The sequence below is a fragment of the Macaca fascicularis genome, chromosome 16 (genome assembly GCF_037993035.2).
Source record: "Macaca fascicularis isolate 582-1 chromosome 16, T2T-MFA8v1.1".
Lineage (NCBI taxonomy): Eukaryota > Metazoa > Chordata > Mammalia > Primates > Cercopithecidae > Macaca > Macaca fascicularis.
The window spans coordinates 64,561,185-64,587,508 of record NC_088390.1 but is presented as its reverse complement, the minus strand read 5'-3'; the positions used below and the strand labels follow the sequence as shown (position 1 = coordinate 64,587,508).

Genomic DNA, 26,324 nt, shown 5'->3' with positions numbered 1-26,324 from the left:
AGGTCAGGAGTTCAAGACCAGTCTGGCCAACATGGTGAAACCCCGTCTCTACTAAAAATACAAAAAAATTAGCCGGGCGTGGTGGCGTGCACCTGTAATCCCAGCCACACGGGAGGCTGAGGCAAGGGAATTGGTTGAACCAGTGGAGGTTGCAGTTAGCCGAGATTGCGCCACTGTACTACAACTTGGGCAATAGAGCGAGACTCCGTCTCAGAAAAACAAAAACAAAAAATACAAAAATTAGCTGGGAGTGGTGGCACCTGCCTACTGAGATTGCACCACTGCACTCCAGCCTGAGTGACAGAGCGAGACCCTGTCTTTTAGAAAAAAAAAAAAAAAAAATCAAGGCCAGTGTGGTAGCTCACACCTGTAATCCCAACACTTTGGAAGGCCAAGACAGGAGGATCCCTTGAGGCCAGGAGTTCAAGACCAACCTGGGCACCAGAGCAAGACCCTGACTCTGCCAAAAAAAAAAAAAAAAAAAAAAAAAAAATAATAATACTAATTAAAAATAATTTTTTAAAAATCTCAGAAATAAAACTAGGAATTCTCCCCACCACCCATTACCACCATTCTCCCAAAAGGATTCAGGTAAGAGTCAAGTCCCCAGGCTTCTGCCAGTGCTGACAGAGCTGTCCCTGTCCCTGCCTTATCGAGCTGGGGCGTCCACTCAGTTGCACATTATTCCTGACGACAAGAGCAAATATAGACACTCTCAGAGGCTGAGGAGAGGCTAAGTGGAATAAGCGGTGTTTAATATTTAACGAGAGAAATTGCCTTCCCTTAGCAGAGCCCCACCCAGCAGGCGCTGTGGCCCCTCATAATTCAAGTCCGTACTTAATTAAAAAGGGGAGCATCCTGGACTCTCCCCAACTGGCACCAATTCCATTCTCATCCTTCAGCCTGCTGACATTTGTCTGTTTGTCTCTCTTCAACAGAAAGAGAAAAAAATCAAAAGGAAAAGAAAATGTTATATCCTGCAGCTTTCTGAGAGGTCCAGTCCTTGAGCTGGGGCGCTTCATCTAGAAGCAGAGAGGGTTGAAATCTAACAGGAGGAGACAGAACAGGACAAGGAATGCTTTGCATTTTGGAGAGAGCCCTGAGCTACTGCAAATAGCAAGGATGAAAAGCTAAAGTCACCAGCACCTTCTAAAAATAAAACTTGGTCTCCTTGGGGCATCCTTGATTGCTGGCCTCCAGCACTGGGCTCCAACATTTCCTCCTGGGACAATATTCCAGAAGAAAGGACGATGCATTTATTTAGCCTTGTTTAAAAATATTAAGATGTGGCCAGGTGCGGTGGCTCATGCCTGTAATCCCAGCACTTTGGGAGGTTGAGGCAGGCAGATCACGAGGTCAGGAGATTGAGACCATCCTGGCTAACACGGTGAAACCCCGTCTCTACTAAAAATACAAAAAATTAGCCGGGAGTGGTGGCGGGCGCTTGTAGTCCCAACTACTCAGGAGGTTGAGGCAGGAAAATGGTGTAAACCCGGAAGGTGGAGCTTGCAGTGAGCCGAGATTGTGCCACTGCACTCCAGCCTGGGCGACAGAGCAAGACTCCGTCTCAAAAAAAAAAAAAAAAAAAAAAAAAAAATTAAGATGTTTCTCACTGGGATCCTGACAAGTTCCAATTACAGCTCCCCAAAAGGTAACACTCCCCCCCGCCAATAAATAATTCTAAAACAATCCCTTGTGGACTTGGCTCCACAGAGGTCATTATGTTCATTCTTTTACTCCTGGGAATGTCACACTGTCACACACAAGTTGGGGTGAGGAGGGAATCAGAATCTCCCACCTCGAACTCTTTTTTTTTTTTTTTTTTTTTTTTTTTTTGAGATGGAGTCTCGCTGTGTCTCCCAGGCTGGAGTGCAGTGGCGCGATCTCTGGCTCACTGCAAGCTCCGCCCCCCGGGTTCACGCCATTCTCCCGCCTCAACCTCCCAAGTAGCTGGGACTACAGGCGCCCGCTACCACGCCCGGCTAGTTTTTTGTATTTTTAGTAGAGACGGGGTTTCACCATGTTAGCCAGGATAGTCTCGATCTCCTGACCTCGTGATCCACCCGCCTCGGCCTCCCAAAGTGCTGGGATTACAGGCTTGAGCCACCGCGCCCGGCCCACCTCGAACTCTTAACTGCAGCTCCGTCTGCTCTGTCTGCCAGAAGAAATCCTTCATGAGTCCGGCTGGACAATCTGATCTTCTGCTTCTGTTTCTCCCAAGGTCCTCGAGGACGTCCAATGCCTGTACCACCCAAGGGAAAAAGAGTCCTCATCTTTAGAACTTTTATATGTAGACTGCTCTTCTCCTCCACAGGATGCCCCTAGGAATTGAGCAAGACATCAGCTTTATCTATGAGCTTCCTCTTTAGCCCAATACACTCCCAGCTAGCAGGCTGAGGGAGAGCCCCATTTCTTTGGAGTTTCAAGAGAGATCTCAGGCTAAATAGAAGATGGAGAGGAACAAGGGAAGTAGTTGCTTTACCTCCCTGCCCAGCACGTTCTCCAAAAGTGGTGCCTTTCCAACCACGTTGAAGGTAATATATATTGACAAGATATTTGTAAAGACATCTATGATTAAAAAATAAAAACCAGGCTGGGTATGATGGATCATGCCTATAATCCTAGCACTTTGGGAGACCAAGGCAAGAAAATCGTTTGGGCCCAGGAGTTTGAGACAATCCTGGGCAACATAGCGGGACCCCATCTCTACAAAAAATTTAAAAAATTAAAAATTTAAAAAGCCAGTTGTGGTGGCGAGCACCTGTAGGCCTAGCTACTCAGGAGGCTGAGGAGGGAGAATCGCTTGAGCCCAAGAGGTCGAGGCTGCAGTAATGAGCCATGATGGTTCCACTGCACTCCAGCCTGGGTGACATAATGACAACTTGTCCCTGCGCCTCCTCCACACACAAAAAAAATCTGCTTAGTTCTATAACATTAAAATAATAAATAAATAAATAAGAAAAAGAAAAATGGGCACCAGGCATTTTGGTGTAGGCAGTTAATTTGAGGGGTACATATCCATGTACCCATCATTCAGCAGCCCTGCAGTTTAGAGGAAACAATGTGAAAAGGGGACAGCGACACAAGACAAAAGAAGTCAAAGAATGGCATGTTTTGGTTATCCTGACCCACCAGCCCATGGGGAGGACCCCAGGCTCCCCCTCTTTCATCCCCCCCACCTGACCTCTCTGTCTGGTTCATTCCTCTAGTGTCTCCAGTCTGGGAGACACTAAGGGGACATAGGACATTACTTGACCCTATTTATCTCGTCCATCTGACCTTGCGGAGCCAAGGTTACCCCACTGGGTTCCACCCTTTAAGGCTCTGGAACTCAGCTCTTCCAGACCATGAGGAAGCCAGGCCTTGAGGATACTTCCATCCTCCTCTCGCAGACACATGGCATAGGTCACCCACAGGATGTCCCCAGCTAACCCAACCCAGAGAACCAAATCCAGCCCTATGCCGCTCATTCTTTGAAACCTGCCCTGGGGAAAGCCTGCTTCTCTGATGGCTCCTGAGCCACCTTGATATCAGATCCAGGTGAATCCAATAGCTTCCTCTCCCTACTCATCACAGTGCTCTGATCTTCCAGCCTCCTGAGCAAGCCACAGCCTGCCTTTATATGAACATTTGCATATCAAAGCCTCACATTTACATTTTATAACTTAGGCTTCTGGGAAACAGATCAGAGTTCAGCCCCCAGTCTACTAGCATAGCCGGGAAAGAAGCATTTACCTGTGCAACCCCCACCAAAGATGTGTTGGAGGGGGTCAGGGAGTACGCTGCATGTGTCCGTGAAGCTGTGTGTCCAGGAGGGGACTGTGAGCGTCCTGCATCCAAGAGTGTTCCTGTGTATCTCTGGCTCAGGGGTGGGCTCCATCTGGCCTGTTATGTGGTCCTTCAAGGTGTTTGCATGCCTGTGAGTCTGTTTGGGGTGTCCTCAGTCTGTTGTGGGAGCCCTTGGGGTAGATGTGTGTTTGTGAGGGCTCTGTTTCCTCATTTGTAAAATGGGAATGAAAATCCTAATACTTACCTCACAGGATCGTTATGAGGTTGCCTTAGTTAATGCAGGTCATGCACTTACAGCAGGGCATGGCTCGGTACATGTCAGTTATTATGACTCAATTCCCAATAGAAATTCCAGCCCCTCTATTTCCTCCTCCCCAACTACTTCCAGTGGTGTAAGAGGCGAGTATTCCCCTTGGAAATATCACTGTTCTGAGCCTGGACATCAAATCAGAGGTCAGTGACAGCAGCAGTATCTTCTCTTACCCTGAGGGAGGAAGGCCCCTCAGCCTCTGCCAGGGCTGGGGAGGATTGGGAATGTGGAGGGGACACTTACTCACCAGGGAGCCAGGGGTCCTCCAGAAGAATGTAAGAACTCAGAACCAGCAGCCTGGGCAACATAATGAGACCCTGTCTCTACAAAAACAAACAAACAAACAAACAAACAAACAAACAAACACATTAGCCAGGCATGATAGTGCATGCCTGTAGTCCCAGCTGCTTGGGAGGCTGAGATGGGAGGATCGCTTGAAGCCAGGAGTTTGAGGTTACAGTGAGCTATGATGGCACCACTGTACTCCAACCTGGGTGACAAACGGAGACCCTCCTGTTTCTCTCTTCAAAAAAAAAAAAAAAAAAAAAAAAAAAAAGGCTGGGCTTGGTGGCTCGTGCCTTTAATCCCAGCACTTTAGGAGGCCAAGGCGGTGGATCACCTGAGGTCAGGAGTTCGAAACCAGCCTGACCAACATGGTGAAACCCCGTCTCTACTAAAAATACAAAAAATTAGCCAGGCATGGTGGCGGGCACCTGTAATCCCAGCTACGCGGGAGGCTGAGGCAGGAGAATTGCTTGAACCTGGGAGGTGGAGGTTTCAGTGAGCTGAGATTGTGCCTTTGCACTCCAGCCTGGGCAACAAGAGTGAAACTCTGTCTCAAAAACAAAAACAAAATAACTCAGAACCAGAGGGGCACTGGCACCCCTAGAGAGGCCCCATCCTACTGAAGTGCCCAGTACCAACTTAAAGACCCACTGGACTCTTCTTCGTTGTCATGGAGATCACACCAGAACTGCCTTCCAGGAAGAACCCTGTCCTCCTCTCCACCTCTCTTGGCCAGAACTCACACTTGTCTCTAAACTGGTTCCATCCAACCCAAAGTTGGGATTTGCTTGGGCTTGTTTCTCCTTCCTTGGGCAGGGTTCCTGCTAAGATCAATTAGTTTGGTCTTTATTGTACCTATTCACTACACAAGCATTTCATGCCACCCTCATAAGCATGCAGACAGGCTGAGGAGGACTTACAGAGGCAAATGAGCTCTGGAGAGCTCTCCATAGATAAAGATGTCTACACCATGAGGCAGAACGAAAAACATCCACACCAGAGATAGAGTTAAGAATGTTGTATGGGGATAAAAGGAACTGATTGAGGTTATCATGGAAGGCTTCCTGGAGGGGAGGGACAATAGACACGAGTCTTATAGAATATTATAGCACCTATAGAAAGGGAAGTTTATTTTCATTTGCCCAAGCTGATCTCATGGAATGAGCCCTTAAGAACGTTAAACAGCAATTTTATGTTTTAGCCCCAGTTCTAGCCAGACAGGCCCAAAGAGCTTCCATGTGTCATTTCCTTCTCTGAAACTCCACTGCCTCATCTGTAAAGTGGCGGGTGTTAGGTTAGATGAATTTGGGAAGCCACTCCTGCTGGCCTGGCATTTGAACATTCTTTTGTGTTTATCACAAATAGGCAGGACGCAAAATCAGGCTGTCCTCAAAGGAGTGCATAGGCTGGAGACACAGAGAATTGTCTCAGAAAAAAGGCCTTTGAGGATTCATGTCCTGTGTGCCCCCATGGCCACAGCCCAAGCACCCCAGCTCCCCTCAGATGTCTGTCTTGGTCATAGCTGCTTGCCTGGAACCCAGCACTGTATCTGACACAATAAATGCTTATTGAAAGAAGTGATGAATGGATGAGATGACAGAGACTATGACCAGCTTCTTAGCTAAAACTGAAACCCATCCTGCCTCCAGATCATCCTCAGATAAGAGGGAAGATGGCAGAGAGGGAGCTACACTTTCAGAAATCATCTACCCTGGGGCTTCTGGTTTCTGCTGCAATCAATAGAAAGTGGGTCACAAAACAGCTCTGCAGAGAACAGACCCTTGAGGAAAAGCCTGGTTTCTGAGCCAGTTTACATTTATTGATCACCTACTGTGTATCAGTTGTTACATAGCTTAACTCATTTAATCATGGCTTCAGAGGGGTGTACAGGAGAGTGTGAGGGATTTGAGGTTCTAAACCCCAGAGGTGCTGACTAGCTGAGTGACCTCAGGCGAGTTACCATCCCTCTCTGAGCTTTCAATTTTAATATCTGTAAGATAAAAACGATCCATTCCGCCGGGTTATGGGAACGAAATGAGCACGTGGAAACGGAGCGCTTCATAAATGCCAGTTATTATTGTTCCTCTGGGCACACAAGCCCGGTCGCCTCCCTCCTGGGCACACACAGACATGTTCATACTCCCACGTACACGCAGATGCAGAGACATGTGCAGACGCCAGCCGGAGGAGCTCGCGGCGCATCAGACCCAAGACCGTGGCGGAGACGGGGGAGAAGCCGCGGGGTCCTCGGCTTCTCTTTTTCTCTCGGTTCTTTATGAATGAACTCCGGCCGCGAGTTTTATTTTTTTATGAATGGGAGCCGGAGCAGTGAATGAAGCCGGGAGCCAACCCCTACATTCTGATTGGCCCCCGCGGCTGGGAAACTCCGCCCCCCGGCCAGGCCGGACGACTCTCCGGATTGGCGGGCGTGCCCAGCCCTGGGGTTCCATTCACAAAAGTCAATGAAACAAAGGGAACCGGGGGGCGGTGGGGTGGGGGGGAAGAGACGAGGCCGAGCGAAGGAAATGCACCAATCAGCTGCTCCCCCGGGCTCACAACTGTCTGCGGCGCCCGAAAAACAAGTCGGTGCGCTGGGGACCCGGGGCCGGGGCCACCTTGCTCCGGCCTAGCCCCGCGGCCCTCGGTGCGGGCCCCAGGGCATGCTCGGGACCCCCCGCGGCTCCAGCCCAGAAGCCCCGGCCTCAGGTGAGGCTGCGGGAGGGAAAGGGAGGGAGAGTGTCTGTGATTCCCCGCCTCGCCCCCAACGCACACCACACTCACTCTCACCATCCGCCTCCGCAGATTCCAGGGCGTGGGTGGGAGGCTCTGGGATTCGGGGTTGGAGGGGGCGCGGGAGTTGTGGGCATGCGATGGTGTGCGCCTCGCCTGCTTCGCGCGCGCGCGCGCACACACACACAAACACACACACACACGTCTTATGTAACCGAGCCCGGGTAGCGCAGGGCTGCAGAAAGCAGAAACCGCGAGCCCGGCTCCTGGGAGCAGGTGGGACCTCCTTTAGCCTTTGGCGGGAGGGGAGTGGTGGTGGCGCTCGGCCTGGCAGGCGGAAACCTCCCCATCGCCCCAGTGAGTCGGAGAAGTTTCGCCGTCGGACCCAGAGCCTTGGGACTGCCCCCTCCCGCCACCCCTCCCCGCCCCCATCGCAGCCCTCCCTGGACGGTGTGCGAACGCAGACCCCTCCCCCCCAGGTCTCGGCCCCCGCTTGGGGCCCAGGCCGTGCGGCCGGAGGGAGCGGCCGGATGGAGCGGAGGATGAAAACCGGATACTTGGACCAGCAAGTGCCCTACACCTTCAGCAGCGTGAGCGCCGCGCCAGCCTCCAATCCCGCCCCGCCCCGCACCCAGCCCCTACTCTCACCACAGTCCCCCTCCCTGCGGTCCCAGCGGAGTCCTGGGCTGCCCCGCCCCTGAGTCACCCGCGGACCCCAACCTCGTCCCCCAGACTAAGCGCCTCAGGGTGACTCGGGGGTATTCTCCCCGCTTCTCGCAGAAATCGCCCGGAAATGGGAGCTTGCGCGAAGCGCTGATGGTCCCGCAGGGGAAGCTCATGGACCCGGGCTCCCTGCCGCCCCTCGACTCTGAAGGTAAAGAGCAAGAGAGACAAACCGCGACCCTCCCCCGCCACACACACACGCGCGCACACACACACGGCCGATCCTGGACCCCCTGCCTGTTTCCCCAAAAAGCTCGCCCTCCAAGGGATTCTTCTTGGTCCCTACTCCCAAGGCAGGGGAGTCACCGGGGCTTGCTAGGCTCCTTCTCTCTTACCGTCCCCTCCACCTCACCTCCAATCCCACTATTTACCCCTCAGATCTCTTCCAGGATCTAAGTCACTTCCAGGAGACGTGGCTCGCTGAAGGTGAGTAGTTTTGTGACCTTTTCTATTTTGGGAGTCTTGACAGGGGAACACTCCGTAGCCCCTGGTATTCCACCCTAGCCGTGTAGGGCTCCTCTCCCTTCCCTGCCTTAAGGAGTTCTCCAAGGCCCTTTCCCCAGGTCCCTTGCCACTCTACTCACCCCAGCACCCAGCGTGGATACTTATATTGATATTTATTTTCTCTACCCTGAGCCAGGCTTGTGTAACTAGGCTCGAGGATGAATCAGACCATTGTGTGGGGTATTTGCTTATTTGAATGGAACTTGGCCTCAGGCCCATTTTCCTGGTTGAAATTTTCATTTGCAAAGTTTGTTTTACAGAAGCTGCCGGGCCAAGGTGCGTGTTGGGGTGTTGTTGGTGGGGGCGGGGGGCAGCAATTAATTTGTCACCTATCCTCCGGAGTTGCCCAAGCATTGATTCTTATCCCCTGGGTTTCTTTTCTTCCCAACCCCCAGCACCAAACAATTTACTGTCCAAGCCAAAAAAACAACAAAAGTTTAAATAATTCTTTTCGGCAGTCCTTTGGCACGGAGAGCCCAGGGCTCCCTCCCCAAATAGCCTTGATTGTAATTCTAATAGCAAGTGTTCCTCCCTCTTCCATCCCGCTTGAATACCTCCGCCCCCAGGCAAATTCCCCCCTTCCTGTGTGCTGGCCGGGGTGGGGACCGTGGCTGGGCCTGATGGGGAGTTGGTGTGTTCGGGAGGTTTCCTGGTTGGATTCTTCGGTGCGTTTTGGTGGGGCCTGAGGGTGTCACTGGTGGGGCTGCAGGTGGGAGGGAAAATGGTGGTTTAGACAGTCTCAGAGAGGGAACTACCCCCATCTTAGGGTTTATTTTAACGCTATGAAAATGAAGAAGCCAAAACACTAGGAACTTCTTTTTTGAGGTCTTTTTAAGGTCTTTTCCTTAGGATCTCCTCATCCCTCCACCCTGAGTATATGATTTTTTTAAAGCTCAAATCCAACTGCCCTGGAACTCTCCATAGAAGCTTGGAGTAAAAAGAAAATGACCCCTGACTAGATCCTTGGAGTGAGACTAGGTCTGTCTTCCCCACTATGATATTTTAAAAATATGTATGTTGACAGAATGACTATTTAGCATAGAGCAAGCAGTCAAGACATTTTGTGGAATTAATGGCTGAATGGCTGTGTGAGTGCTAGAGGGATCTGGGGGTTCTGTGGGTATTGTGTGCCTCTTCCCTGACCCTGCAAGTCCTGCATGCCCAGCTCCAATTTACGGGCAGAGCTTTGCCCCGTCTCCCCATCCTCCTCCTGAGGTTCCAGAGCTGGGCTGAAGAACGCAGAGGTGTCAGTTTCCATGGGCTCTTAAAGACTTCCTTTCCCAGCGCCTGATTTCCCTCTGGCTCACCGGGCTTCATTCCTTGCCTGTCAGTTGAGAGTCCCCACAGTGGGCAGCTCCTGGGGCTGTGAGCTAGGGGTGGGCTGAGGTTGGCATTTTGGCAGCAGCTGGTCCATCTGTGCCTGGGTTTGAGATGGGAGGGGGAGGAAAATGCTCTCATCTCTCTACTTTGGAAGCCCCACCCCTTGGCCAGGGGTCTGGAGAGGGTAGGCATGCCTGTGGCAGTGTCAGTGTGACAGCAAGTGTGTGAGTGTGTGTGCGAGAGAGACAGAGTGTGTGTGCATGTGTGTGTGTCAGTTACATGCTGCTGCCCTGTACATTTAAATTCAGTGGGTGGGGAGGTGGGGGTGGGGATTGCAAGGCGGAGGTAGGGGGGGGCACGCTGGGATCTCCTTGGTTCCCTCTCCTTCCTTCTGAGGGAGCAGCTCAGGTTCCCAGCTGGCCATGGATGGCCAGGCCTGAGGGGGGGATGCTGAGGCCGATTGCTCCTTCTCACTTTCTCTGCGGAGACAGATGCAGCTGCCGGGGCCCTGTCCCCCTGCACCATCCCAGCACCACCCCAGTCTCCTCTCCTGTCTCTTCCCACCAGGTCAGTGACCCCGGCAACCCATGGGGAGCTTTGGGGTGGCAGGGAGGGACTAGCTTCTTTGGAAACTTGCCAGTGGTGGGATGCATTAGGAGGAATGGGGACCAGAGCCCAACCTCCCTCTCTCAGTTTGGTTTTTTCCAAACCCCCAGTGTGGAGAGAAGCAGCTAGTGTGGGTGGGGCTGTGAAGACTTAGCATTTGGAGGAGGCACAGGTTGGAGCCAGGCAGGTATAGGAAGATTCCGATGTGGTTGCAGGTTCAGTGTCCTGTGTCCGTGCGTTGAAGGGTGAGTGTGAGTGCGGCTTTATGGAGGCATTTCACATACCCTTGGGGTTGGGTTTTTGTAAATAGCAGGGAATGATGTGAGGCTCGGAGGGCGTGTCTGATTTGGGGGTGCCTGGAATCTGTTGAGATGTTGGGGAAAGAATCAGGCTGCTACAGGGAGACCCAGGCTCAGGCAGGCTGAACCCAAAATGTGTCTGGCTATGGTAAAAGACTTGCTGGTTTCTTGTTGAAGGTTCCTTTCCAGGCTTTTCAGGAGCCCTGAACCTTTGGGGATAAAGACTTTGTTGTCTATTTGGTAGTAAGGGCCATTGACTCTAGGCCATGACTCCTTTGTGTGAGGCTGGGGTCTGTGGATTCCCAGAAGCTCTGTGGATAAGTTGCTGGGATCATGATCCCTCTGATACTGTGTGTAAAATTGCTGGAAGTGCACCATACATAAAGGTGTATGGATTTGTTTAGGAAGAAAATGACCCATAGCTTTTATCAGATTCTGGAAGGGATCGATCTGGGCTGCCCTTTTCACAGGAATCACTGCTCCCCAACCCTCCTCCAAGGGCTCCAGTCCCTTTGCCCTTTGACTTTCCCAATCATATTTGTAGGTCCAAAAAAAGACCCCATGTGTGGAAGGCGTGCATGGAGGGCACATTTCACCCTGTGCTGTTGTGCTGCCGCAAGAGTGAAGTAAAAGGAATTAGGGTGTGTGCGTCCCTGAATATGTGTTCAAGTGCATGTACACTGGTGCTTCGGCATGTCTGTGGGGAGGGATGAGGTTAATCCCCTCCCTAATCTTTCCCAGCTACAATGCCTCCTTCTCCATCTTTCTGTCTCTTCCCTTTCCAGAAGAGTCCTGGGGACAAATGTGTCCCCTCCACAACTAGAGAACTGGTTTCTTCCAGTACAGAGGCTGCCAGGGTGGGGGCAGGGTAAGGGACAGCGGTGACACAATGGAGCAGAAGCTCTGAAGAATGCCTCTACCCCCTTCACCCTATGACTGGATCCTGGGAAGAGGGTGACGGAGCATATATAGTGTGGGTGGCTAACCTATGGTGGGTTTCAGTGTGTCTCTGTTTTAACCTCTCAATTCTTCCAGAATCCAGCTTGGGAGGCCCCCAACCCCCTCCTCTTTTTTTACTGACCCCCATTTTGAAAGGAGAGTCCCTAAAATTCTTTCTCTCTCTCTGAGCATTATGCTGTCTTGGCACTTTTCCCACCCCCTCCTTAATCATCTGCCTCATCCCCAGACAGATAAACTCCATCTTAGTACCAGGATGGAGCTGGGGACAGACCCTGGCACACTGGCTTGGCAGCCAAGACTCAGCCAAGTTAACAAATAAATAGAGTGGTGTACACTCAAGACCAAACATGGTAATTAAAAATTCTCCTGCTCTCCAGGAACGCGAGGCTCAGTGTTCCTATTTCTATCCTGTTGACAGTCTCTGGATGACTGAGGGCCCTGGCCTACCCCTTTGGGAGAAGGCCAGTGTTTGGGGGAGGGGCTGAGCTAGGACCGATTTCTCCTGGCTCTGGGAAGAGGATGGCACCACCTCTTTTGGGGTGTGGTCTGTGGGCTGGAGGAAGCCGCCTCCTGGACTGCTGGGCCGGAGGGGTCCCTGGTTAAACTGTCAGGCCCGAGGCAAGAAGAAAGGCAGGATGATGCTGAGGGCTCTCTGCTCTCCAGCACCATTGACGGCAGCAGGAGATACCCCCAGCCCATTACCTCAATGGAAAGTAGCAGTTAATGAGGCCCCAGCGGTGGGGCTGGAGTGCGTCAACCACCCCTGAGTTCTGCACCACCCTTTCCCTTGGGACTTTTCTTGTCTAGTAGGAGGGAGGGAAATGTTGGTGACTCTGCTCCCATCACCCCTGCTTCCTGCCACCCTGGGGAAATGTTGCCTCAGAATGGACCAAAGGGCACAGCAGGGACGCCTGGTTTTGCATCCCTGGGCAGGTGGACGGATTTGGCCTCCTACCCTCTATCCAAATGTGCCTTTTTTTTTTTTTTTTTTTTTTGAGACGGAGTCTCACTCTGTTGCCCAGGCTGGAGTGCAGTGGCGCAATCTCAGCTCACTGCAAGCTCCGCCTCCCGGGTTCATGCCATTCTCCTGCCTCAGCCTCCTGTGTAGCTGGGACTACAGGCGCCCGCCACCGTACCCGGCTAATTTTTTGTATTGTTAGTAGAGACGGGGTTTCGCCATGTTGGCCAGGCTGATGTAGAACTCCAGACCTCAGATCATCTGCCCGCCTCAGCCTCCCAAAGTGTTGGGATTACAGGTGTGAGCCACCACACCTGGCTGTAATCGTGTTTTTAACAATGCCCTGATGACTCCTGAATCAGGCCAGTTTGGGAATGGTTGTCTTTTTGCTGTGTTTGTGTTCCTGAAAAGATGTGTGCTGGCTGTGTCTTTCTGTTTGTTCTTGCCATCGGATTTCATGTCTCATTGATATCTTTGGTCACTTCAGACCAAAGTATTATTATGTTGATTCCTCTTAAGTTCTCGTTTAGCTGCTGGTGGCTCCTGATTCTTAAACTCCCTCTCCTTAATGCTTCTGTCAGGAAACCAACTATCTATTAATATAAGCCTATGTTTATAAACACTTGGCAGCTCTGATATTTAAAGCAAATTGTTGAAGAGTATTCTTGCCAAGCAACATATCACAACCTAAAGTATCCCCTGTGAGATGTGCTTTCCTGAAGAGGACCTGCCTCTAGTGTTGCTTTGTGTGTGGAGAGGGGGAAGCTGCAGGGAAGGGCTAGGATGGTCAGAATCTCTTCAGTGCATGCCCCCAGGCCCACAGTGCTGACTCCTGCCAGCCTGAGGACAAACGAGTATTGCATGTTTATTCATATAGTCCAGAAATAATGCACTGAGCATCTACTCTAACACCCTGTCTACTCTGACCCTGTGCTGGGTGCTGGGGCTTCAGATGACAAGAAAGATAAAGCTCTTGCCCTCATAGAGCTTAACTTCCTGGTGGAGAAGATAGATAGATAATAAACAGGTAAACATAATATGTTCAGGTGGAAATATGTGCTAGGGAGAAAACAAAACAGAGATGCAATAGAGAGCCAGGAGGAACCACTTTGGTTTAGGGGTGGTCAGAGAGGGCCTCTCCAGAGATGTCAAAGTGAGCTGAGACTCTGATGGCCAGGAAAAAAAGAAAAAGGCAGGAAAGCATCTGGTGAAGAAGAAACAAGCTCAGCAGGTTTGGGGGCTAGAAAGGAGACCAGAGCGCCGCAGACTCACAGGCAAGGAGAGGCAGGTCAGAGAGGTAGGCAAGGCCAAGTCATGCAGAGTCTTGGAGGCCAAGGGCAAGCGTTTGGGTTTCATGCTTTAAATAACAGAGAGAAATGATTTGATTTCTGTTGTAAAAAGATCACTGTGACAGCTAGGTGGAGAGCAAGGGACTACAGAGGATAAGAGTGAAAGTAGGGTATCCTGGTAAGAGGCTGTGGGTGAAATCCAAATAAGAAATGATGGAGCCTTAGCCTAGAGAGAAGCCTAGAGAGAAGCAAAAGAGATGGGATGTGTATTTGTATAGGCCAGGGCTGTGGAGGTTTTCTCTAGCCATCTCATACCTCTCACCAGCCATTTTGACCTCTCTGGGCATTTTATCAATCCGTTTCCCCATTGTCCAATCTGAGAGCAGTCTCCAGGGAAGGAGAGTCCAGCCTCCTTGGGCTACAGGTTCCACTGCATCACCCGAGAGCCACTGTCTTCCTGGAATAGTATCAGGAAGTTCTTCTTGGTGTCTACACTTCCTGCTGTGAGCCATTTAGTTTTGAGAGAGGGGCAAAAGTGGGCAAAGACTCCGGGATCAAGGGAGATACTTAGCTGTATAACCACCTGAGAAGGCCCCCTCTGGGGAGGCCAGAATAGGAACTAGAAGTCAGAGTTTGATGTTCAGGTTAGAAGCCATGGATGAGCTGCTGCTGTATTTCAGTTTTCCTGCCTATTCCCAAACCCAGCTCCACCCATCCTAGCACCCTGGGACAGCTCTTCAGATCTCCAACCTTGGGAATCTCTCCCCTCCTTAGTTGCACATTAAAGGGATGAGGAACCTATGTACTCAGCCAGTGTCCTTTGCCTTCTGCAACAGTCCCAGTCACTAGCCTCCTGCTCTTCCACTGTCATCCTTCTTTTTTATTTTATTTATTTATTTTTGAGATGGAGTCTTGCTGTGTCGCCAGGCTGGAGTGCTGTGGTGCGATCTCAGCTCACTGCAACCTCCACCACCCAGGTTCAAGTTATTCTTCTGCCTCAGCCACCGGAGTAGCTGGGATTACAGGCGTGCCACCACGTCCAGCTAATGTTTTTTTTTTTTTTTTTTTTTTTTTGAGATGGAGTCTTGCACTGTCGCCCAGGCTGGGGTGTAGTGGCGCGATCTCAGCTCACTGCAAGCTCCACCTCCCGGGTTCACGCCATTCTCCTGCCTCAGGCATACTGCTGCCTCAGGAGTAGCTGGGACTACAGGCGCCCACCACAATGCCTAGCTAATTTTTTTGGTATTTTTAGTAGAGACGGGGTTTCACCGTGTTAGCCAGGATGGTCTCCATCTCCTGACCTCGTGATCCGCCCACCTCGGCCTCCCAAAATGCTGGGATTACAGGCATGAGCCACCACGCCCGGCCTTTATTTTTCATTTTTTTGGACAGAGTCTCACTTTGTCGCCCAGGCTGTAGTGTCATGATCTCAGCTCACTGCAACCTCCGCCTCCTGGGTTCAAGCAATTCTCCTGCCTCAGCCTTCCAAGTAGCTGAGATTACAGGCACCCCCCACCACGCCTGGCTAATTTTTTTATTTTTTTATTTTTTTATTTTATTTTATTTTTTTTTTTGAGACGGAGTCTCGCTCTGTCGCCCAGGCTGGAGTGCAGTGGCGCAATCTCGGCTCACTGCAAGCTCCGCCTCCCGGGTTCACGCCATTCTCCTGCCTCAGCCTCCCGAGTAGCTGGGACTACAGGCGCCCGCCCCTGCGCCCGGCTAATTTTTTCTATTTTTAGTAGAGACAGGGTTTCACCATGGTCTCGATCTCTGACCTTGTGATCCGCCCACCTCGGCCTCCCAAAGTGCTGGGATTACAGGCGTGAGCCACCACGCCCGGCCTATTTTATTTTTTATTTTTATTTTTTGAGACGGAGTCTCGCTCTGTCACCCAGGCTGGAGTGCAGTGGCCGGATCTCAGCTCACTGCACGCTCCGCCTCCCGGGTTCACGCCATTCCCCTGCCTCAGCCTCCCGAGTAGCTGGGACTACAGGCGCCTGCCACCGCGCCCGGCTAGTTTTTTGTATTTTTTAGTAGAGACGGGGTTTCACCGTGTTAGCCAGGATGGTCTCGATCTCCTGACCTCGTGATCCGCCCGTCTCGGCCTCCCAAAGTGCTGGGATTACAGGCTTGAGCCACCGCGCCCGGCCATTTTTTTATTTTTTTAATAGAGATGGGAGTTTCACCTTGTTGGCCAGGCTGGTCTCAAACTCCTGACCTCAAATGATCCTCCTGCCTCAGCCTCCCAAAGTGCTGGAATTACAGGCATGAGCCACTGCGCCCAGCCACCCCCCATGTGATTTTATTTATTATTTAATTTTATTTTTCTTTTGAGATGGAGTTTCACTCTTGTTGCCCAGGCTGGAGTGCAGTGGCACAATCTCAGCTCACTGCAACCTCTGCCTCCCAGGTTCAAGCGATTCTTCTGTCTCAGCTACCTGAGTAGCTGGGATTAATAGACACCCGCCACCACGCCCAGCTAATTTTTGTCTTTTTAGTAAAGAGGGGTTTTGCCATTTTGGCCAGGCTGGTCTCGAACTCCTAACCTCAGGTGATCCACCTGCCTCGACCTGCCAAAGTGCTGGGATTACAGGCGTGAGCCACCACGCCCCGTTGCTTCCTATGTGCTTTTAAATCCACAGGATCCCACTGCTTGTAATGTCTCCCCTTCCTAGATATGACTGCTGTGAGCTTTAAGGGAGTTTTGTAAACTCTGAGGGGCGAGGCTGTTTCACTTAAGAAAAATGGAGGAAATAAAGACAAAGCATCTAGAAAAAGAAAGACTGGAATCTGCTCAGACAGGTTCTGGGAAAGTCTTCACTTCTGGGTCTTAGTGGAGCCCAGAGCTGGAGGGCACTAGGACCTAGGGTGGAGCAGCCTTTAGTCTCAAGCAAGCTTGTCCAACCCGTGGGCCTGTGGGCCACTTGCAGCCCAGGGTAGCTTTTGAATGTGGCCCAGGCCCAACACAAATTCCTCATGAAATTTGTTAAAACATTATGAGATTTGTTTGAGATCTGTGATTTTTTTTTAAAGTTCATCAGCTATTGTTAGTGTATTTGTGTATTTTATGTGTGGCCCAAGACTATTCTTATAATGTGGACACCCCTGGTCTAAAGGCTGTTGGTCCTTTCTTGGCTGTTGCTAATCTGCAGGGCTGCAATAATGGAGCCTCCCAGGGGACAACTAGGGCCCCGCCCCAAACTCACCTCTCACCTCTCTCTGCAGCTCAGGTACCAGACAGTGATGAGCAGTTTGTTCCTGATTTCCATTCAGAAAACCGTGAGTAGAGGTCCCTGAGGAGAGGGTATATGGAGTGGAGGATGGCAGGAAGTGAGTCATAGGATAATAGAGAATCACAGGAGATCAGCTTGTTCTCTCCTAAAAAACAGTGGGGGTGAAGGTCAGGGCTCCCATTCTGGGATTTGATCTCAAAGACCAAGGCAATAACTGGAATGAAAACCTTGGTTGAAATCTGGGGCTTGCCATGTTCTTGCTGTGTGACCTTAGAGCAGACACTATCCCTCTGGTTCTCCATTGCCTTTTATCTGAAGTGAGGGGCCTGGGCCAGTTCAGCAGAGTCCAGTTCTAGTGTTTTTTTTTTTTTTTTCTCTCTCCCGAGACAGAGTCTTGCTCTGTCGCCTAGGCTGGAGTGTAGTGGCACGATCTCGGCTCACTGCAACCTCTGCCTCCCAGGTTTAAGCTATTCTCCTGCCTCAGCCTCTGGAGTAGCTGGGATTATAGGCACCCACCACCACACCCAGCTAATTTTTGTACTTTTAGAAGAGACAGGGTTTCACCATGTTGGCCAGGCTGGTCTCCAACTCCTGACCTTGTCATCCGCCCACCTCGGCCTCCCAAACTGCTGGGATTACAGGCATGAGCCACCGTGCCCGGCCCCAGTTCTAGTGTTCTAAGTCACTTTCATAAACTGGGGACAATTTTGCCCCCCAAGAGACATTTAGTAATATCTGTAGACATTTTTGGTTGTCACGATTGAGGGTGGGGTGCTACTGGTGTCTAGTGGATAGAGAGGTCAGGGATACTGCTAAAAGCATCCTATGATGCTCAGGACAGCTCCTTACAATATATTAATAAAACACTATCTGGCCCACATGTCAGTAGTGCCACTGTTGAGAAACCCTGCTTTAGGCTGGGTGTGGGTGGCTCACACCTGTAATCCCAGCACTTTGGGAGGCTGAGGCGGGTGGATCATATGAGGTCAGGAGTTTGAGACCAACCTGGCCAACATGATGAAATTCCGTCTTTACTAAAATACAAAAGTTAGCCGGGCATCGTGGTGTGTACCTGTAATCCCAGCTACTCAGGAGGCTGAGGCACAAGAATCGCTTGAACCTGGGAGGCGGAGGTTGCAGTGAGGCAAGATTGAGCCACTGCACTCCAGCCTGGGCGACAGAGCGAGGCTCCATCTCAAAAAAACAAAAATCAGAAAACAAAGAAACCCTGCTTTAATGTCAGATACTTTGCTGTCAACTGTCTTCACCTGTGAAACAGAACGGGCACAAAGAATCAAAAACACCTGAGAATAGTTGGTTATAAGCAGGGCATTTGAGTGGACTGCAGGTAAAACTGAATCTCACTCACACTGACTTGGAACCAACTCTTTGCTGCTCAGCTGCGTGGCCAGAGTTTGGGAACCCAGCAGGGGCCACAGGAAAGGCCAATGTTCTTCACAGATAAGTAGGAACATGTGTATAATGTTAGTCAGCTGACATTCAAGTGGGCCAATATCCAACCTCAACGAGAAAAAGTTTTTTTAAATCAATTAATTTTTTTTGAGACGGAGTTTTGCTCTTGTTGCCTAGGCTGGAGTGCAATGGCGCGGTCTCGGCTCACTGCAACCTCCGCCTCCTAGGTTGAAGCGATTCTCCTGCCTCAGCCTCCCGAGTAGCTGGGATTATAGGGATGCGCCACCATGCTCGGCTAATTTTTTTGTATTTTAGTAGAGAGAAAAACCAACATAGTTTTTCTATGTTGGTCAGGCTGGTCTGCAACTTCTGACGTCAGATGATCAACCCGCCTTGGCCTCCCAAAGTGCTGGGATTACAGGCGTGAGCCACCGCACCCGGCCAAGAAAGATTCTTTATATCCTCAAATAAGAAAACATGTCGCTCCCTTGGAATTTTCCAGGGCACTTAGGAAAATGACAGGCCCTAGGTTGGAGGTGCTCACTCCTTGAAAGTGTTTTCTGGGGCCTGGGGTTGCATTAAATGTTTTTGTTTTTTGTTTTTGAGATGGAGTCTCGCTCTGTCACCCAGGCTGGAGTGCAGTGACATGATCTTGGCTTGCTGCAATCTCCGCCTCCCGGGTTCAAGCAATTTTCTTGCCTCAGCCTCCGGAGTAGCTGGGACTACAGGCACCCACCACCATGCCCGGCTAATTTTTTTTTTTTTTTTGGTATTTTTAGTAGAGACGGGGTTTCACCATGTTGGCCAGGCTGGTCTTGGACTCCTGCCTCCCAATGTGCTGGGATTACAGGCGTGAGCCACCGTGCCCAGCCTAAATGTTGAACTTTAGATGGTTTCTTTGGTTAATAATCAGACACTACTCTGATGTATAAACTAGACATAATGTAAATAGCCAAAATGTTCTTGTCTCACTGCGGATCTCAGAAAATTGATACCCAGAGAGGGAAGGAGGCTGTACCAGTCACCCAGCTAGTCTTCAAAGTGCAGAAGGTATCAGAAGCCCTGCCTGCCGCTTGTGTGACAGGCTCTGGCCTTGCTCTGCCCCCTCTACTATCCCCACAGTAGCTTTCCACAGCCCCACCACCAGGATCAAGAAGGAGCCCCAGAGTCCCCGCACAGACCCGGCCCTGTCCTGCAGCAGGAAGCCGCCACTCCCCTATCACCATGGCGAGCAGTGCCTTTACTCCAGGTGAGCCCCAGCCCGGACCTGGTGAAGGGTAGGGGAAGGGTTCCTGAGGAGGGAGGCAGGGGGCACCCATCAGCAGAGGTAGCAGCTGAGATGCAAGTTAGACAACAGAAAGGATTTTCTAGCTCCTGTAAGGAAGCGATACAGCTAAGGATTTCCTCTAAATAGACGGAAAATGCAGCAGAGGGCCTCAGGAATACATACTGAGGCCAGAGCAGATTCTGTTTCCACCAAGAGGCCCACTGTCCCACCTAAACCATTGCTCTGAGCAACGAATCCCCCCTGTATGAATCCCAGGGGTTCAAGACCAGCCTGGGCAACAGAGGGAGACTGTCTCTGAAAAAAGAAAAGAATTGACTAGGGCTGAGTCTGTGGCTCCTACTGTTTCTTTCTCAGCCCCCTCTATCCTTCCTTCTCCCGTAATCCCTGTGACCTCACTTTCCTTGGAATGAAGGGTTCAAAGATGCTTGCCAGCTTCTCTGCCCCCTCACCCCTGTTTCCTTCTCAACTCCAGTGCCTATGACCCCCCCAGACAACTCGCCATCAAGTCCCCTGCCCCTGGTGCCCTTGGACAGTCGCCCCTGCAGCCCTTTCCCCGGGCGGAGCAACGGAATTTCCTGAGATCCTCTGGCACCTCCCAACCCCACCCTGGCCATGGGTACCTTGGGGAACGTAGGTAAGGAGACAGGGAAGCGCACTGCTCATGGGCCCAGGTGTTTTTTCTTTAATTCCCGAGTGTTCTCCTTAAAGACTTGAGCTGTGGGGTGGTGCAGGCGGGGGGGCGGCGGAATAGAGAGGGAGAGATACTGACGCCCCAACCCCCTACCCCCAATTCCAGAGCCCACTCTAAAAGCCTAGGAGTAACAGGCTCGAGGAGGGATTAATTTAAAGTTCTCTTCTCTTCCTTCTCCAACCACATCCAGCTCCGTCTTCCAGCAGCCCCTGGACATTTGCCACTCCTTCACATCTCAGGGAGGGGGCCGGGAACCCCTTCCAGCCCCCTACCAACACCAGCTGTCGGAGCCCTGCCCACCCTACCCCCAGCAGAGCTTTAAGCAAGAATACCATGACCCCCTGTATGAACAGGCGGGCCAGCCAGCTGTGGACCAGGGTGGGGTCAACGGGCACAGGTACCCAGGGGCGGGGGTGGTGATCAAACAGGAACAGACGGACTTCGCCTACGACTCAGGTAAGAGACTAGGGTGGGGCAGGGTGGCATGTGATCAAGTGAAGAATTCAGTTAAGCCCAGAATGTCTCCCCAGTTTTTTACATTGCTGTTTACCATTTCATATATCCAACCCACCCACCCACTTTTTTTCTTCACAATTTCAAAAGAACTGTTATTTTTCTTTCTTTTTTTTTTTTTTTAGACGGGGTCCTGCTCTGTGGCCCAGGCTAGAGTGCAGTGGCACGATTTCTGCTCACTGCAACCTCCACCTCCCGGGTTCAAGCGATTCTCGTGCCTCAGCCTCCCAAGTACCTGGGATTACGGGCACCAGCCACCATGCCCAGCTAATTTTTGTATTTTTAGTAGAGACGGGGTTTCGCCATGTTGGCCAGGATGGTCTCGAACTCCCGACTTCATGTGATCCATCCGCCTCAGCCTCCCAAAGTGCTGTAATTATAGGCATGAGCCACCTCACCAGGACAAATTGTTACTTTTCAATGAGCAAACCTATATTCAGATTAAAAGATAAGGCCCCCACCCCCACCCCGGGACATGGTGAGTCATCTGTAATTCCAGTACTTTAGGAGGCCATGGTTGGAGGATCGCTTGAGCCCAGGAATTAGTTCAAGGCCAGCCTGGGCAACAAAGTGAGACCCCGTGTCTATTTATAAAAAAGTAAAATAAAACTAAAATAAAGGGGGATGTAGAGCCTTCCCTCAGGTAGCTTGTGACTTAATAGGAAAGTTAAGGCATTTATTTCTATTTAACAGGTGTTTGAGGTTTTAATTACCTATTAAGACCAAACTACTGTGACAGGAACATGAGTGTGCAGAGATGGGAAATACAAAGATGAATAGGATGTGTCTGGTCCCTATCCCCATAGAGGCTTAAAAATACAAAGGGATTTGAATGAAGAGAAACATGAATTTGAAACTAGCCAGGCTCATGGTTCTTGCTAGTTCTCAATAGGAGCGCAGGGTTTTTTGTTGTTGTTTTGTTTTGTTTGTTTTGAGACGGAGTCTTGCTCTGTTTATTTTGAGACGGAGTCCTGCTCTGTCGCCCAGGCTGGAGTGCCACTGGATTCAAGTGATTCTCATGCCTCAGCCTCCCGAGTAGCTGGGGTTACAGGCACCCACCACCACGCCCAGCTAATTTTTGTATTTTTAGTAGAGATGGGGTTTCACCATGTTGGTCAGGCTGGTAGGAGCACAGGTTAATACGTGGTTTACACATCCTATTTGAGCCTCCCAGTTGATGTTTGCCCAGGCCAGAGGCTGGGCACTGGAAGTAGGAACTTCTTTAAATTCTAGTTCCACCTGGCTGTTGACTGGAGTGAGATGCATTCAGCTATGTTCATAAATAGCTATAGTTCAAAGCCCCAAGAGCCGAAGGAGGGCCAGTCCCAGGAAGGGTCCAGAAAACCCTGCCTTTTTTCCTTTCCTCCTAGCTTTTGTTACATTACTAGCCCCAGAGTTTATTAGAGTAGGCCCAGAGCTAGCTAGAATGTTAGAATTTCCCTTTTTGTGGTGCCCACAACCGTTCAGGGGCAGGGGGATGAACCACAAACCCCCAGGCTGTCCAACTGAGAACCGGATGGTGCTCCTGTCCTCAAATCCAGGGCATAAGCCTGAGCCAGGCTTGGCAGTGAGCTGGGGAGAGGAAGAGGGAGGCATTCTTTGCTGCTGACCTTCAAAGGCTGTAGACCGGAGGGGATTACATGCCCTTGAACTCCTGCCCCTCCCCCCAGCTACTCCTGAATGGAGTCAGGAATTCCATTCACAAAATGGAGGCATGAATGAGCCCACCCTCCCGCCCTCTCCCGGAGGTGTCATGTTTCACCATCTTCTCATTCATAGGTGGGAGTGGAGTGGGGGGAGGGCGGGAAGGGGTTGGAACTTGAACGGGTGGCTTCACACAGCCACCTCCCCGATGTGGAGTGGGGAGGTTCCTATCCTATGGAATGGAATGAAATGAAGTGGAATGTGCTCTGTTAGACCTGAAAAAACAAGGCCCAGTGCCCACTGCCTCTTTGCCAGGCTCATGCAGGCGCATGCTCTCAGTTTCTGTCCCATAGACACACACACACACACACACACCCCGCCCCGCCCTCCCCGGGCTGGGAACCTGACCTGCTGACCGGCCATTTGTCCATTCTGAGGGAGTCTTAGGCGTGGACACCGAACCCTTTCCCCGGACGTTCATCTCACCCTCCCTCCTCCCCCTGAACTCGCAGGAAACAGCTGCTCCCTGGCAGCTTGGGCCCTGCCGAACAGCTTGCCCGGCCCCCGCTGCTGCCTTCCACCGCCTCTGCCCCAGCCCTCAAGTTGAGGAGGGGTTCCAGTGTCACACTCCCTCTAGGTGAACTTTCCCTGGGATTTTGTGGTTGGCAGGCAACTTGGGCAAAGAACAGGAAGCAGGCTGGAAGGAAGAACTTCATGAATGTGGATAGGACTTCCTCCTCTCCTGCTCTCTAGCTCCACCCCAAGCCACCTCACATCACCCTTTCTTCCCCCACAGATGTCACTGGGTGCGCATCAATGTACCTCCACACAGAGGGCTTCTCTGGGCCCTCTCCAGGTGACGGGGCCATGGGTAAGGCAGCCCCCCTTCCCCTGCCAAGCCCTCCATGTTGGGGGAGGGAGCACTACCATTGGGGAGGGTCTCCCTGGCCAGGAGTCCCTCTGGACTCTCTGGGGTCTCGTCGGTGAACCCCTAGATCTGAGCAACCCCCAACTTCCTCTACAAGGCTATGGCTATGAGAAACCTCTGCGACCATTCCCAGATGATGTCTGCGTTGTCCCTGAGAAGTTTGAAGGTCAGAGAAGTGACTGTTCATGGGAGGGTCAAGGTCTTATCATGCTGTGTCCCTGCAGGAGTCACATCACATTTCATTGTTGCAAGAGGGTGGGACCCATAGAAAAATACCTGGGAAGACCCCTTGGAGAAATCCCTGGGATGGGAGGCGGTTGCTTGGGGGACCAAAAGACACAAACCCCACACCTCCTATTTTCGTGTTCCCCAGGAGACATCAAGCAGGAAGGGGTCAATGCATTTCGAGAGGGGCCACCCTACCAGCGCCGGGGTGCCCTACAGCTGTGGCAATTTCTGGTGGCCCTGCTGGATGACCCAACAAATGCCCATTTCATTGCCTGGACAGGCCGGGGAATGGAGTTCAAGCTCATTGAGCCTGAGGAGGTGGGCCTCTTGGATGTCCCCAGCCCTCCTTTCCAAAGTTTAGGGCCTGGAGGTGGGAGAACCTGGGAAATGGTGGCACGTGCCTCCACCATGATCCTTGCTTTACCTAACCGGAATTCTTGCCAAGCATAAGTTTGTGGGCTGATGCTTTGTTGCAGGGCTAGCTTAGCACTTTGCACCCAGAATCTCAAGTGCTCTTTCTGACCTTACCCCATTTTTTCCTCTGCTGAGGTAGCATCTCTACCCCAAAACTGTTTTGTCCCCAGGTCGCCAGGCTCTGGGGCATCCAGAAGAACCGGCCAGCCATGAATTACGACAAGTTGAGCCGCTCGCTCCGATACTATTACGAGAAAGGCATCATGCAGAAGGTGGGGGCTGTGGGTCTAGGGACAAGGTGGTGGAGGGCAGTGGCCATGAAGTTGATGGGGGGAGAGGGTCAGCGGAGCAGTTCTCAGCAACTTTGTAGGATCAGATAATCAGTCAGAGGGACAAGAAATTGTCAAGGTTCTCCTCTCCCAAAAAAGTGCAACTCAGAAGCCCAAGCATGGAGAAGTTGAGATGAAAAAGGGATAAGAACTGTGAAGGGAGAGTCAGCTTCTCAGGAGAACCAGCATAGGAGAAAATGCCCCGAGCATCTGCCTGGACTGGTAGAAGGGCCGCATTCCCTGCTCCCCTACCTTACCCCATACAAAGGCTGGGGGGCTAGCCAGGCTGACCAGCCCTTCTCTCTCCCCATAGGTGGCTGGTGAGCGTTACGTGTACAAGTTTGTGTGCGAGCCCGAGGCCCTCTTCTCTTTGGCCTTCCCGGACAATCAGCGTCCAGCTCTCAAGGCCGAGTTTGACCGGCCTGTCAGTGAGGAGGACACAGTCCCTTTGTCTCACTTGGACGAGAGCCCCGCCTACCTCCCAGAGCTGGCTGGCCCTGCCCAGCCGTTTGGCCCCAAGGGTGGCTACTCTTACTAGCCCCCAGCGGCTGTTCCCCCTGCCGCAGGTGGGTGCTGCCCTGTGTACATATAGATGAATTTGGTGTTGGGGAAACCTTCATCTGAAACCCACAGATGTCTCTGGGTCAGATCTCCACTGTCCTACCAGTTGTCCTAGCCCAGACTCTGAGCTGCTCACCAGAGTCATTGGGAAGGAAAAGTGGAGAAATGGCAAGTCTAAAGGTAGAGTCTCAGAAACTCCCCTGGGGGTTTCACCTGGGCCCTAGAGGAATTCAGCTCATCTTCTTCCTAGGTCCAAGCTCCCCACACCTTTTCCCCAACCACAGAGAACAAGAGTTCTCTTCTGGGGGACAGAGAAGGCGCTTCCCAACTTTACACTGGCAGGAGGGTGAGGAGGTTCACTGAGCTCCCCAGATCTCCCACTGCGGGGAGACAGAAGCCTGGACTCTGCCCCACGCTATGGCCCTGGAGTGTCCCGGCTTGTCAGTTCTTGGTGCTTTGTGTTCCCAGAAGCAGGGGGAGGTTGAAGAAAGGAACCTGGGATGGGGGGTGCTGGGTAGAAGCAGAGAGGGATGGGTTCCTGCTCCAAGGGACCCTTTGCCTTTCTTCTGCCCTTTCCTAGGCTCAGGCCTGGGTTTCCACTTCCACCTCCACCACATCTGTCAGACCTTAATAAAGGCCCCCACTTCTCCCATTAGTTCTCCTGTGTCCTCTTTGCTGCCATGTGGGAACAGACCTGGGGGTAGAAAGAGCTCTGGCCTTGAAGCAGAGCTGACTGGTTTGGGGCCAGGCCCTGACACTTAAATCCCCATGTGGATTTGAAAAAAGGCAGTTCACCTGACTATTTCTCTTCTGAAAAATGGGCTTAATGATACCTGCCCTTCCCCTCTCCCAGCATTACTGTGTGAGGATCCAGAAATAATGGACAGGGGGTACTTGATAACCTGGATAGGTACCCCCTTGTGCACTTTGGGCCTGCTTCGGGCAGCAGTCTCCCTGCCCCTGCGGGTGGGGCAGGTGGGCTACTGAGTTGCAAGGCTCTCCCTCCTGGGACCTCCTCAGACAGGGTTTTGGTCTTTGGTTTCTGTGATCCTAATTGTTCCCATGACCCTGCTGCCCCACATAGACCCCAATTGCATGTCCTCCATCCTACTTCAGCTCTAGGTTGCTACTTTTGCTGGGGTTGGGGACAAGTGTTTGTCTGGAGAATGGGGCAAAGAAGAAAGGCTCCCAGGCCAGATGGTACAGAGAGAGGCTAGAGCAGGCCCTGGATTCTGGCCAGTGGAGATTAGATCTTCGGGGGAGTGGGAAACACCTAGATTCTCCTTGCCCAAATTTGGGAGAGATCGGA

The 26,324-nt window shown here is 51.6% G+C and overlaps 1 protein-coding gene and 1 long non-coding RNA gene across 13 annotated transcripts; one reads left to right on the top strand and one right to left on the bottom strand.

Annotated features, from left to right (window-relative positions):
* Positions 1–1,693: 1,693 nt before the first annotated feature.
* Positions 1,694–6,642, bottom strand: LOC123569475 (uncharacterized). Of its 2 annotated transcripts, XR_010581892.2 has the most exons (4): positions 6,535–6,642; positions 4,347–4,422; positions 2,122–2,242; positions 1,694–1,798 (listed from the first exon to the last, which is right to left on the bottom strand). It is a non-coding gene; the product is annotated as an uncharacterized lncRNA (long non-coding RNA). The 2 variants fall into 2 exon arrangements; XR_010581891.2 differs by lacking the exon at positions 1,694–1,798 and having other exon boundaries at positions 2,187–2,321.
* Positions 6,643–6,933: 291 nt separating this feature from the next.
* On the top strand, positions 6,934–25,670 carry ETV4 (ETS variant transcription factor 4). Of its 11 annotated transcripts, none has more exons than XM_065531624.1 (13): positions 6,934–7,090; positions 7,594–7,704; positions 7,895–7,988; positions 8,216–8,263; positions 16,999–17,052; positions 19,542–19,668; positions 20,180–20,341; positions 20,589–20,854; positions 23,352–23,411; positions 23,581–23,649; positions 23,857–24,029; positions 24,296–24,397; positions 24,768–25,670. In XM_065531624.1, the coding sequence occupies exons 2-13, from the start codon at positions 7,645–7,647 to the stop codon at positions 24,990–24,992; spliced, it is 1,440 nt and encodes a 479-aa protein (XP_065387696.1). In that variant the 5' UTR covers positions 6,934–7,090; positions 7,594–7,644; the 3' UTR covers positions 24,993–25,670. The 11 variants fall into 11 exon arrangements, with proteins under 11 accessions (XP_065387696.1, XP_065387695.1, XP_005584419.2 ...); XM_065531623.1 differs by having other exon boundaries at positions 23,551–23,649; XM_005584362.4 differs by having other exon boundaries at positions 23,352–23,426.
* Positions 25,671–26,324: the final 654 nt, after the last annotated feature.

Excerpts from the sequence above, each read along its gene's own strand:
- ETV4 (XM_005584367.4), top strand. The coding sequence starts at position 7,645 with ATGGAGCGGAGGATGAAAACCGGATACTTGGACCAGCAAGTGCCCTAC. Across the intron at positions 8,264-16,998 it reads GGAGACGTGGCTCGCTGAAG|CTCAGGTACCAGACAGTGAT; the intron begins GTGAGTAGTTTT and ends CTCTCTCTGCAG. Across the intron at positions 20,855-23,351 it reads GGACTTCGCCTACGACTCAG|ATGTCACTGGGTGCGCATCA; the intron begins GTAAGAGACTAG and ends CTTCCCCCACAG.